We start from the raw sequence: 12,796 nt of genomic DNA, 5'->3' as shown, positions 1-12,796 counted from the left end.
AGTATATGCATGTATGACAAAGTAATATTGCATTAAGTTTCTGAGTATGAATAAGGAGACAGTAGGCTCTTTAACATAATATTTAACATATCTTAAATCACATTTTATTGATTCCCAAGTTTAACGGTGTTTTACAGGGACTCAAAGGTAAATTCTTCAAATATAGTGCCTGTTAATTGCTTTGCATCCCAACCGCCCCAGGTTTTATCCGTAGCTTTGTTATGTGCAGCAGGATGATAGTGTACCATTATGCCCACTCCCAAACATGTCTATGTGATTTAATTAAGGACTAGTCAGTTTTTCCAGCAGAATTGAGTTGGAAAAGGTGCCATTTCTGGAACAAGGAGGCCCTACCCGGACAGAGAATGATTCAGAAGATCCAGAAAAAGAGCCAAATGCCAAACACCACTTACGTTATCATATAACGCCTATATTTGGAAGCTTTAAGTCACCTTTGATTTTATGAGCAGCTACTTTTTCTGTTAAATCTTGGTCTCCTCCATTGTTGGACAGATTTGAATAATTCAGTGCAAGTTAAGTAACTTGCCCATGTCCAGTTTTAATGACTCAGAGGAAATCAATGTTGCTGCAAACACAACACTCTTTGTAAGCTGCTGTCTTCCTGCAAGATTATGAGGAAGCAGACTTGCTTTGAAAAGTTTTAAAAATTTAGTAATCATCCTAAGACTGTGAACATTGTACAGAGCATTTTCCATAATTTGAAGTCTTTTGGACATAAGGCAAACCAGTTTGAAGGGAGATGTTATTTTACTTAGCTAAATATTATAAGAAATGTGATATGGAAGAGGGAGAATGCATTGCACCACATTGCAAATGAAACAAAAAGCCACCCTCTCCCTTTTCTTAGTACAACATTTTTTTTTGTTTGCTGTCACAAGTGATTTGAAACAACTTCTATAGTTTCTATGAGTAAATATGACTGTCATCAGATTGCTTTTCTAACTTACATAGTGTTGTCTTGTGCTGCCTGAATTATGGTGTAGTCAAGGGCTTGGCACAGGAATAATGTGTGAAGGAGTGTAGGTGGAAGTGGTGGTGGAAAAGCCTTCATTGTTGCCCACCCCAAGTTATGAATGATTTTGGAAGTTAAGCTGTGTTGCCAGTGTCAGCACCCTGACGTTCCTGTTAGAAGATATATGAAGACAAGGTTGCTATATTCTGTATAATTTAATACATGTATTTGATTTGCTTGCTTTTCATTTACTGGGCTACTCTTCTATAACTGTTGTATTATTGGCAGTCTCAGGCCCTCTGTGGTTTGATCTCATGCATTTGGGAATTTGGGGGTTATTTTCAGTTGCCTAGTTGATTTAAAAAAATCTCTTTTTAAATTAAAAAAAAAAATCATCAAATAATGAGTTAGAACAGAGTGATCCTTTTGAGCCATTTGTCTAATTAACCTTTGCATCTCAGGAATCGGTTTTGATTCTGTTCAGACAAGTGCAATGTATCTCAGCCCTTGACAACCAGCATCCCTTCCGAGGACCTTGGAAGCCTTCCACAACACTTACTTTTATAACTGCTGCCACTGTCTTGGCATTGCACCAGCTTGCAGAGATGCAGTTGGAGAAGAACAGGAAAGGGAAAGTCGACAACAGAAGAAAAGTCTGTGGGATGGCATCCAACTTAGCAAAGTGTTTCCGGAAAGTGCTGTTCATTCTGGGCTCACGCTTTCAGTACTCTGCACCCTGAACTGAGGTAGGATAGGGAATGTGTGGACATAATGAATGAAGGCGGAATACTTCTGCATGCACCCGAAAGGATTCTCCTTCTATAACTTCTTCTAGTTTAAAAGTTTGAGAGTATCTTCAGAAATGGAAATGTTTCACGAGTGGAAATGAATAGATGATAGCCGCTCTCCTTCTCTCTTTCTTGAAAAAGGAAAGAGTAATGTCTGTGAGATGGTCCTGTACCTGCAGGAGGAGGTAAAGAGGATGCTTCTCTGCTGCTCTTAATCCCCTCTACAATAGAAAGTTCCGGAATTTACTGAAGGGTTGTGTTGAGCATCTGAGCATCAGCATCTCACTACTCAGAAGACACCTTTTCTGGACAAGAAAGGAACTGTGTTCTAATGGAAATTAGCATCTTTAGAGTCACAGAGAATCTGGAAGTTTTGAGCCGCTCCCTTCTTAATTTTGCGGTAAATCTCATCTTTATTGTAGCAGCGCATTACGGAGAGTAGTAATGTATTTTCCACCGCTGCTTTGTTATCACCAGGAACAGCAACGCTATAAAATAGAGCACAAGCTCACCTGCAGTGGTTTGGATCATGAACCAGCCATCCTGCCTTGGTGTTAATGGATCTGGCCCTACTCTCCTTACTGACATAATAAATGTCTGTAGCAGCACAGATTTTGTCAATTTGGAGAAAGCTTGAAATGGATGATCCTGAGAGGAAGTCAGGAAGATGTGCAGGTCTAATTTTCCATCTAAACATCAGGAGGCTTCCATCTAAGCATGAGGAAGCACTTCTTTGCTGCGCAAGTGCCAGAGCACTGGCACTCAGCTACTGCTGATTGTGGTTTGGGTTATTTCGTGAGCATGCCTTACTGCCTTCCAGGGTGCTAGTGAGAAGTTTGGTGTTCTTGCAGCTTCACTTTCTGTTGTGCACTCGTGCTTTGGGAATGCCCGCAGACCGGGGTTTATGAATCACTGTTCCGCTATTGCAACAGCATAGCAATTGCTGAGGCCAGAGCATCAGTTAAGCATAAATCAAACCTTTGGTATAAAGGGCATAAGTCCTGCAAAATGATGGCCCCACCTCTGCAGATATTGGAAAGAGTATGCCAAGGAGATTGCTGCACGCAAGAGAGGTTTGAGAGAGCACCGTGGGACCTAGGGAATCACTGAAATGGGGGGAAAAGAAAGTAGGAAACTACTTCATTTGCCTACAGTCTGCTAGCTTGGATAATGCTGCCATTTCGCCCTCTGATGCTCAGTACTGAGCATCCATAATTCATGTCTTCCCCCTTTTAGTTCCATTACAGCTTCCTTTCTCTCCATAACAAATACTCCAGCCACTCACATAATGTAATAGGATCCATCAATGCAAACATCGAGGGAGCAGCTTTTGTCCAGCTGGCATTATGCCGGGAATTTGTCCGATGGTTTTCAACTTCTCTGTTCCTTCCATTTACTCCTGGTTCTGTTCCCAAACTGCAGAGCCTTGATGTGCTTTTTGTTTTTAAACCTTTATGCAGGCAAATCAGTGGTGACTAGACATCGAGGAACAGCTGCTTTCATCCAAGACAGGAAACTGCAGGAGAGCTCCCCTAAATAGATATGTATGCGTGTGTGTGTCTATATATACATTTTTCTTTTATATAAATATAAAAGAAAACGTGGCTCCAGGTTTTGCCCCCCTTTCTGCTTACTGTAGTTGTATTTTTTCCTGAGAACCCTTCCAGGGCCTTTCATTGTGTCATTACCTGTCATGATCTCCCAGCATCATGGCGTGGTGCCTCCATCCAACGCTGTCAGCGTGCTCCACGAGGTCACTAGTGGCTCCCAGCACCCATTTGACATGGCTGCAGGCTGGGTTTTTCCCTCCGTTTAAGGAGTGACTGAGAAGACACTGATGCTTTTAGTGGAAAAGGAGAAACTGATTTCCCTGTCAGGCTTCATATGTGTAGACGGAGGAAGTTCATGAGGATGAAAGTCGTTAAGTCTGCTTTTTTTCTTTCTGCTGCTTTTGTTGTTTTGTCTGCTTTTGTTGTTACTGTTGGCTGGGTTTTTTTTTCTTTTTAAGTTGTCAGAACTTGTGAGGGAAAAGAGAAGTTTGCAAATTGAACACACCAGCAAAAATATGAATGAGTTCTTCATGATGTGTGCGTTAATGTGGTCTCACCATCACCACAGCTGGAGGCACCACGCTGAGCTCATTGCCCGCCAGGTGACTGTGGTCAGCGCCAGGCACCAGCACGGCTTGCTGCCCAGGTCCAGAGCTGCTCAGCTGTGTGCCCTGAGGCACCTCCTGCTGCTGGATGTTGGTCTTGCTGCTGCTGGGGGTCTGCAGCTGCCCGAAGCCCTTGGCCTGAGAAGCATGGTCTTGGTTTTCCTCTGTGTGTCACTTTTTGGCTGCTCTCTTTCTCCACCCTGCATGTACTTACAAAGAAGCACGTGCTCAGTTTGTCAGCTTCTGGCCACATTTAAAACAAATTAAAAAGCAGTTAATCACAGTCCTTAACACTGCACTGCCAGCGGCTGGCTGCCGTGGGCTGTGCCTCCATCTCCCAGCCACCACAGTAAGCACGTAACTGCAACAGCCACTTCCATAACCCATCACCACAATCGCCCTTAGGAGGAGAGCCTCAGTAGCTGATTTCCCCAAGATATCCAGGACTGTTAGCATAGCTGAGCTGTGCTTTTCCACTGTTACTTTTTGACTCTCATGCACATCATTTTTTGCAATAAAGGTAGTGAAGCACTGGAACAGGTTGCCCAGAGATGTGGTGGAAGCCCTGTCCCTGGAGACATTGGATGGAGCTCTGAGCAGCCTGTTGCAGCTGTAGATGTCCCTGTTCATTGCAGAGGAGTTGGACTAGATAACCTTTAAGGGTCCCTTCCAGCTCAGCCGATTCTGTGATCTAGGGGGAATTCTTGTTCTGCTTGTTTGCATTAACCCGCATGTGAGGCTGTTGTCGAGGACTTCAGTTGTAAGCTAGCTCTTCCAGATGTTTAAAAGAACTATTCAGGGATGTGTAAATCTACCATAAAACTTTACCGGAGGCCAAGAAATGGTTAGGGGATCTTAAGAACAAAGGGAAGAAGTTTATGGAGTGGAAGGAGGGAATGATTTAACAATGCTTAAAATAATTGTCTGTGGATGATTGGTTTTTACATAGGCTATTTATAATAACGTCTGTGATTATAGATGAAGTGAGATTTGATACAGCCATTCTCAGAGGAAGGGTCCAGAAAACAAAGAGAAGTTAAATAACCTTTTTTGATGTCACTAACTTTAGTCAGGCTTATGGGCTAATACAAAGCATGGGATTTTGGGAAAACCTCAAGCCCTGAGCAAAGATTTCTAACCTTGCAAAATGAACTGAGGTCAGTTCTTGGTTCATACTGCTGACAGATGCTTGGTGTGCAGGCTGCTGTTGAAAGCAGAAATGCCCACGGAAGATCATTGCTTGCCCTGTGCCACGCAGGAGGCAGCCAGCAGAGGCAGAGGGTGGTTCTTAGGAAGGCCCTGACATTCCCTTTTGCAAGAGCAAAGGGCGCTTGTACACAGTGGCAACTCAAGCAGGGAAGTGAAGTGCAGTGCAAATATGTGATGATGGCTTGTGGTGAGCAGGAATGCCCCAACCAGCAAGGAATGTATCAGCAAGTCTGTGGTAGTGGATAAGGCTTTCATTACTCCTGCAGAGGGGTAGATGGGATTCAAGAGAGGAACCCAATTCTATTTCTTAATAAGTAGAATACTTTCAGGAAAGGATTGCAACACTTCCAAGATGAGCAGAAATGTTGTATAGCTATATGCATTCGCTCAGCACCATGACTAATCTTCTGGAAACTTGAAGGAATTCCCTTAGAGAGGGAATGCCATGCATCACCCGCAGCCAAAAAAAGAAAAAGTCGTGTGTTTCCTTGACGGCACATCATGTTTGCATATTTTTACTGCTGCAGGAGAGTTCTGCATTCTGATTACTGCATCCTCTCAAGTATTTTGATTATGGCCAGGGTGCAAGGATATTAAATTTCAGTAGTTTTGTTTAAATAGATCACGGAGAGTAATTGAAGTACTTTTAGAACAGTTTCAGATACAAGCAGGGCTGCTTTTGTCGTGTCAATACGGTTACTTGTAGAGTAGATCTATTACTAGCGTACTTGAAAGCTGGTGGATTAGAGCAGGTGCTCTGGTAATCAAAAGGCTTTTTTAGAGAACTCATTTTTCTCCAACTTTTTTCGTGAGTTAGTGTTCACATACTGCAGTTGAGGATGAAAGAAAAGAACATAGGGTATGTAAACAGAGCACATAAAGGCAGTATTGAACAGACAGCAAGAGTTCAGGATCAGCGTCATCTTTTAGAAACTGACTTTGCCTTTCTGCTTTATCAGAACTGTCCCCTAGTTGCCAAGCAGCAATGTTCCCTTCTGCTCTGAAATCCTCAGCAAACATTTAAGCTACAAACAGCATATGTGGGTATGTGCTGCTTCCGGTATGTGTGGGATTGCTGATGGAGTGCCTAAATAAACAGCCTGATTTTTTTTTTTTCTCAAAGCATGAAACCCCCAATGCAGGATCTTTGAAAGAAACTGCATATCTAAACTGACCTTGCAGAAAGCAGCATGTAGAAACGTTACTTGGAGTTGCTGTAAGAGATAGCAGTAATTAACTGGCGATCAAGCACAATTTTCCAGGCAGTGGATCAGTGACAGTGCTCCAAGGAAAGAGGCTTCTTGTATGATATATGAAGGGTTGTATGTCACCTGAGTGGAAAACAGCGAGGAGGTTTCATAAAATACTTGGGAAAACATTGATCTCTATAGGTTAAGAACAGTAAAAGAAAGTCTGTTCTTAGCAAGAGTCAAACCTGAGCCACCAAAACTGTTGTTGCTGCAAGTCTCACAGCGGCTTAGAATTCACTTTTGCTACATCTCTGTAGGACGTGAATGTTTTGAGGGGGGCTCTTCATCTCCAAGCAAGAGTATAGCATCCTTGTAAATATGATGAGATAAAGTGAAAAGGAGTCATGCTTCATATTTTGTTACTTGTTTTTCTTTAACTCAGTGTAAATTGTTTTAAATAAAAGCTTAAGGAATTTTTGTGGGGCTTTTTGACTGTTAATGGGAGGGTAGGTCTGTGCAATAAGATGTCGATCTCTACTGAAAATGGTACTTGTATTTTGGCTGTCTACTTCATCTTTCTTCTGCAGCTGTTGATTGTCAGGTAGTCCACAATTAATGTTTGTGAAATAGATTGGTAAATTGTTAGAAGCATCAGCAACCTCAATTGATGAATTTTACCTTTAATGATGAAGTGTTCAAAGTCTCAAGCGACTACTGCTTTCAAAAGGATAATAAAGAAGTAATTTGCGTAATTACAAAGCTGTTGCACAGCTTTTGAAAGGGGGTGGCAAATTGCTAGCTTTCACTGCATGCACATGGACTTGAAGTGGTCTTTGTAGAACTCCCACTGGCTGTCAGCACTCTGAATTTCTCTATGTGTGCATGCTAGACATCCTCCCTCTTGCCTTGCCTGCGCTTCTCCAAAATGTACTGTGCTGGAGGCTGGGCACCCAACACTAAGAGGTGAGCCCTGAATTCAGAGGCAGGCCTTGATCATGGCTGTATCACCACTATCTACCGTATATTTGGAGGATAGTGATATCCATGATGTATCAGCTTAGGTTCTTTCCAAAGTTTAGGGTAGCACACAGTGTCACAATGTTTTTTAATGGTGGTCTCTCATTGCTTCTGTACTTCAGTGGAATACCTTTTCTTCCTGATTATCCCCCTGTTTTCTGAACCATCTCCAGTCCTCTCTGTCTTGGTAGTAATAGGCTCTACACGCTGGAAACTGATGGTCTGGGGCTATTTTATAATTCACTGGATGTAGGCTTTTTGCGATGCTTTTGATGATGTCTGAAAGCTAGAAGTACATTAAAATGAAAAGACATTTGCGTTGAGGGGTTTAGGCTATGAATACTTGTAATGGAAAGCATTGTAGTACAATAGAAGGACATAACTAAAGTTTTGCTTGCTGCTGTTATGGGATGGACATACATAATTAATGTATAGGACATCAGTGGATTTTCCAGCATTATGCAACATTGCTCTGAGGTCCAGAAAGCCTGATAAAACTTCTTGCAGTAGTGCATGGCAGACCATATCCTTTGGCAGACTGCTACAACAGCTCCGCGCCCTCTACTGAATATGAGCTTTTTACTGTACTGGCTCTTTGCTGTGACTGCCTAGAATCACGAGAGTAATTTAAACAATATTTATTTGCATCATTTGACTCCTGGACTGCAACACGAAGGTTTGTGTATCCCTGAGTAAAGGAAGTTATCCTTGGGACTACAAGGGTAATATACTGAGCAAGTGTTTTTAAGGCTGGGTAAGGTCATTAAGGGAGGTTGTTACCTAAACTGTGCATCTCTTGGGCGCCATCTGTGGAAAAACAGCTGTTGTTTTGTACTGGAAAAAACTGAAGGATGAGTTCAGTGTAGAATGCAATGACTGAAAAAGAATGGGGAATTGACACTAGGCCCTCCCCCTGGCGTGCTCTTGATTTTAGTTAGATGTGATTGGTAGTGGTCTGAGTTTCATCTGCTTTCAGGTTCCTGTCCATCCTAGAGGCCCTTCAGCTTGGTGGGGATGCAGTAAGGTCTTTTCCTGAAATTCCTTAGTCTGTGCAAGATTGGGCTTTTGCAGTAAGTGGGGACACATGCAAATAACTGATGTTGAAGAAGAATGGGTAATTTATAATTACTCATTAAACTGATGAAGAAAGTGTAGATGTGGTACAAGGTTCTTTTACGTACCTTGGTTTAGCAGTGATTTTTATCTGAGTAATGTGTCTTACAGGGCAAAATCCTGCTGGGATAACCTGTTGAAATGAATGCAGTTCAGTGAGCAGGTTTTAGCCTCTAGAGGTAAACTTAGGCCAGGTTCAGTGGGTGAGGAAGTTTGGTTTTGCTTAGCAAGTGGCCTTATTGGAATAATTATTGATCAGTCTCTATTAGCCCTACTTTCAAACATGCTGTTTCCCTCCTATCTCCCTCACATTTCTTGAGCTGGGTTGTCTTAGTTACTGTATCTCATTTGTAATGCTATAAATCCCTGGGAATGATGATTGTGAGACTCGTGGAAATTGTTGATACTGAAGAACGGAGTTGATTAAAAATGATAGAAATGTTTATATTCTTTCCCTGTGTTTACTGTTCAGAAGGTCCTTCAGTGTTAACGTAGGGTATTAAAAATATAATGATTAATGCAATTTCTCTGTGAAGTGGATTCAAATGTGCTTGTAAGGCAGAAACCAGAAAATCTCTTTGGGAGAGCTAAATCAAAGCAAAGTAATGCTGTTTCTCTCTTGCTTTATTTTATTATATCCTGAGTGCTTTTTCATTTATACTTCTATAAACTTCTTCCAAGTGAGAGAATAAAAAGAGAACTTCAGTTCTGCTGTTACTTGTGTTTCTGTAATGCTTGCAATGGAGTGATTCATTCTTTTTTTGTGTGTGTTTTTTCTTACAGTATCAAGCTTTTGGCTGTGCAGGAGCTGCTGGATAGAGAAGCACTGGAAAAGGTATTTAAAATGTGTCTAGTACAGCAGTAGTAATACATTAGAGCTCTTAGAGCACTCTGTGTCAGTCGAATTTCTTAACTCTGTGGAAAATCATGTGGCATAAAACAGGACCTCTTTCTAGCTACATAGCACACGTAGTTGAGGAGGCATCGCTTTGTCCAGGTTGACTGTTTTTGGTGTTTTAAAAATACTCTTGGAAGGTTCACAACCACTCCTTTTGCAAAACAGGTTAATATTACCAAACTGTAGTTGTTTGCAGTAGTCAGCTTCTCTGGCATCTCACACCCAGTAAATTTCTCACCTTTTTGTCAGGCGTGCACCTCCCCTTGGCCCAAGGCCTCCAAAAACAAGGCTTAGCCAGAAAAAGTGAACTCAGCCTGGTGGGAATTGCTGTTTTTGCCATTGTTTGAAGCTTTGCAGGAAGCTCTTCAGAAAAACTTGGTATCAGAAAAATGATCTTCTAAATTAAGTTCTGAATATTTGATATCTGCTTTCATACAATGCCAAGCTTAAAGAATTTAAAAGGCCAGTTTAGCCCTCTGGAAAACAACAGTATGGAATTATGTAAGTTTAAAGAAATTTAGTTGTCTTTATTTTTTAAATACAGGAGGCTAAAAGTAGGCTAGAACAAGAGTCCTTGTCCTGCCTACTTGCAGGTTCAGGCTTGAGAACGTATGCTGAGTTTTGTATTTGTAAATAATTTATCTGCATGATATTGCAGGAATACAGAATATTATTAAATAATATTTCAATATTCATTACAAGGTTGATTTTCAGTTGGTTTCTTTTTTCCTGGGAAGATTTCTGTAAGTTAGCTATGAACATAATAACCCAAAATTATTGCACAACAATTTCTAGTCTATCATTATTTCCTTGGCTACACTGATCTATGATGTTTTTTCCATGATGTATAGTCTTACATATTTTATTATTTTCACATGTTTTTCCCACCTTGGCCACTGAAAATGATCCCACCATATGAAGCTTTGTGTTATGCAAAAACACAGCCTGTTAAATTTTCAAAATCCTGATGTTTGTCGGGGGAAACTTGGCCAAAAGTCTGCCATAATTTGTAGCATTTACATTGAGGGTTGCCAAGGCAGAAAGGGTGATTGATAGGGTGTAATTGTAGGTCCTGGCTCTTTAACCGGCTTGTCTGGCCTGTGGTGCTGCTCATCAGGAGTTTGTCTCTGTGGAGTGCTGCTGGCACTATGAGCACCCCAGCAGCCTGTTAATTAAATAGGAAAATAATTGATGAGCTCAATGAAAGAGCCAGGTCACATAAGAAGACGAGAGTTATCTTTACGTGAGAAAATTTTGGGTGGAAGATGGGATTCTTTGTGTTTGTTTTGGCTACAGTCCATCAGGCCATCCCTGCAGGTACCTGCATGGCACGGCAAGTATGTTTACTTGCTAACCCAGCACACCCTGGCTGTCATAGGATTGTGTTGCTGGCACACTGGCATTCCTCTGCTGCAGAAAGGCCACTGCCTTTTGCCCAGGGCAGTCATGAACGCAGGTGGTGGGATGCCAGGTGGTGGCTTGCCTCTGTGACAGTCTTTTTCCCACAAGGGTTTGAGGCCACCCAGGCTGCAGAGAGAAGTATTTTGGGTACCCAGGTGTGCTGGTGTGCCACATCCCATAAGGAGCTTCATTTCCTCTGCCAGGAGCACAGCTCTGGGTCATTCCTGCCTCAAGGTGTTTTAGAGTACTTTACCCAGTCTAGTTTGGTGAAGTCCTTAATTGCAGATGAAGAACTACAGAATACTTGGAAAGTGTTAACTGCATTTATTTAGTGAAAGGGAATAATAATTCTCAAGAGGAACATGATGTTTTCATAGTTGGAAAATAAATCTTTTTAGATAATAACCAGAGTGAGACGCCTAGCCAGGTGACATTTCACATTGTTTTCTGTTATAGTATTTAAATCCATTGTGCATTTCCTAATGCAAAAAGTATGCCGAAACAATTGCAATCATGGGTGCTTGATGCCAGCAGACGTGTAGGAAGCACTGTCTTCAGAATACTTTTTGTTTTGCTACTAAAGTGGTGTGTTCTCTTAACGGCGCCACTGACAAAAATCTGGAGCCATGTTCTCAGCTGCAGTAAATTAGCTCATCTTTCCTTAATTTCAGCAGAGATCCTTCAGTTTGTGTTTGTTGTTCCTCCAGCCTGCATGTTTAAAAGGAAGTGGTGATGGTGCTTTTGGGGTGGACTTCTCCATTCTGTGTATTTTGTGTGCCCACTGCAGGGAGTGCTTACTTCTTTTAGTTTGGGATAGACCATCACAGCAGACTGTGCCTATGGTCTGCATAGCAGACTTGAGGTGAGCAGAAACCTCTGCAGTATTTATTCCAGTAGAAGCGAAATTTAAGGACGAGTAGAGCAGGAGACTAAGCTGAAACTGGTAGGAATGCTCCCATTAGCTGCAATAAGTTTTGGATGAGTAATTCTATGCAATTAAATTTGGGTGTGGGTGTTATCCTTGACATTTGCTGTGATTTTGTGTTTCAGTCACCTGTAAGTAGTTCATTTGTGTCTGGCTGTATCTCTGTGAAACTTACTATTTTGGTAAAATCACAAAGTTAAAAATATCCTTGTATTCTGTCAAAAGTTTCTTCCCGCAGCCCTCCAGGCATTTACTCTGGTTCTTGAGCTCATCTATCCTTGAGAGTTAAGTTATTGTGGAAAGTTAAAAAATCTGTACAACAACTTTCTATTTAGTACAGCACTGATAGGATTTTTTAAGGTGAGCTTTCTTTGGGGATCAAGTAATGGTAAGCCATTATGTTCCTAATTGTATATTAATAAGCACATCTGCTGTTACTTGGGATGAGAAAGGACCATCCAGTTTACTCCAACAATCAAGCAGTTTGCTGATTTCCCACCTAGGAAACACAAGTTGTGTAATTTTGTCTGCCCGGCAGTTTTTAGAAGTGTGGAATTCATCTATAGAGTGACAATAGTTCTGCTTGCTGTGGTTAGTGATCTTTAGCCTGGCATTAGAGATACACAGGGTAGGCTTATGCAAGATAGGAGTTGGGGTGAGAGCTGTCATTCTTTTCAGGGATAACATTGTTGAAGTTGATAGCCAGATTTTCAAGCTGCAAGATAACGAGTTTCACTGTCAAGTTCTGTCTGTGCCAGTGATTGCAAATTGATGTTCTGTGAGCTTGGTCCAAGAGGTCAGTGAAATGAAAGTAAGGAGAGAAATTAGTTACCAGTAGGCTTACATTCTCTGTATGGGGATTTCCACCTTCACTGGAGAAGCTTTGGAAGACACAAATAGAAAGGGGTTGAAAGTCCTTTACCTGGTGTTGAGGTCCTGTAGTTATGAAGTGTAGGACGTGTTAGTTAGGCACTAGATGTGGCCACGTAGCTTCTAGATGACTTAGTACTGAAGAGATCTCTACCATCCCTCGGCCAAGCATTGTATGTTTATCCACTGGGCACTAATGCTGGTGTGGACAAGAAGAGTTGGGATGATAAAATGAATAAACTGATCAGGCGTCTCCA

General features: G+C 41.7%; 1 protein-coding gene across 1 annotated transcript in view; it reads left to right on the top strand.

The window, feature by feature from the left end:
• EEPD1 (endonuclease/exonuclease/phosphatase family domain containing 1) overlaps positions 1-12,796 on the top strand; it is a 61,587-nt gene that overhangs the window by 25,099 nt on the left and 23,692 nt on the right. The window contains exon 2 of the mRNA XM_021388113.1: positions 9,229-9,280. Within this exon, the coding sequence (XP_021243788.1) occupies positions 9,229-9,280 (52 nt within the window). The remainder of the gene's footprint in view (positions 1-9,228; positions 9,281-12,796) is intronic.

The sequence above is a fragment of the Numida meleagris genome, chromosome 2 (genome assembly GCF_002078875.1).
Source record: "Numida meleagris isolate 19003 breed g44 Domestic line chromosome 2, NumMel1.0, whole genome shotgun sequence".
Classification (NCBI taxonomy): Eukaryota; Metazoa; Chordata; class Aves; order Galliformes; family Numididae; genus Numida; species Numida meleagris.
This window is presented reverse-complemented; position numbering and strand designations above follow the sequence as displayed.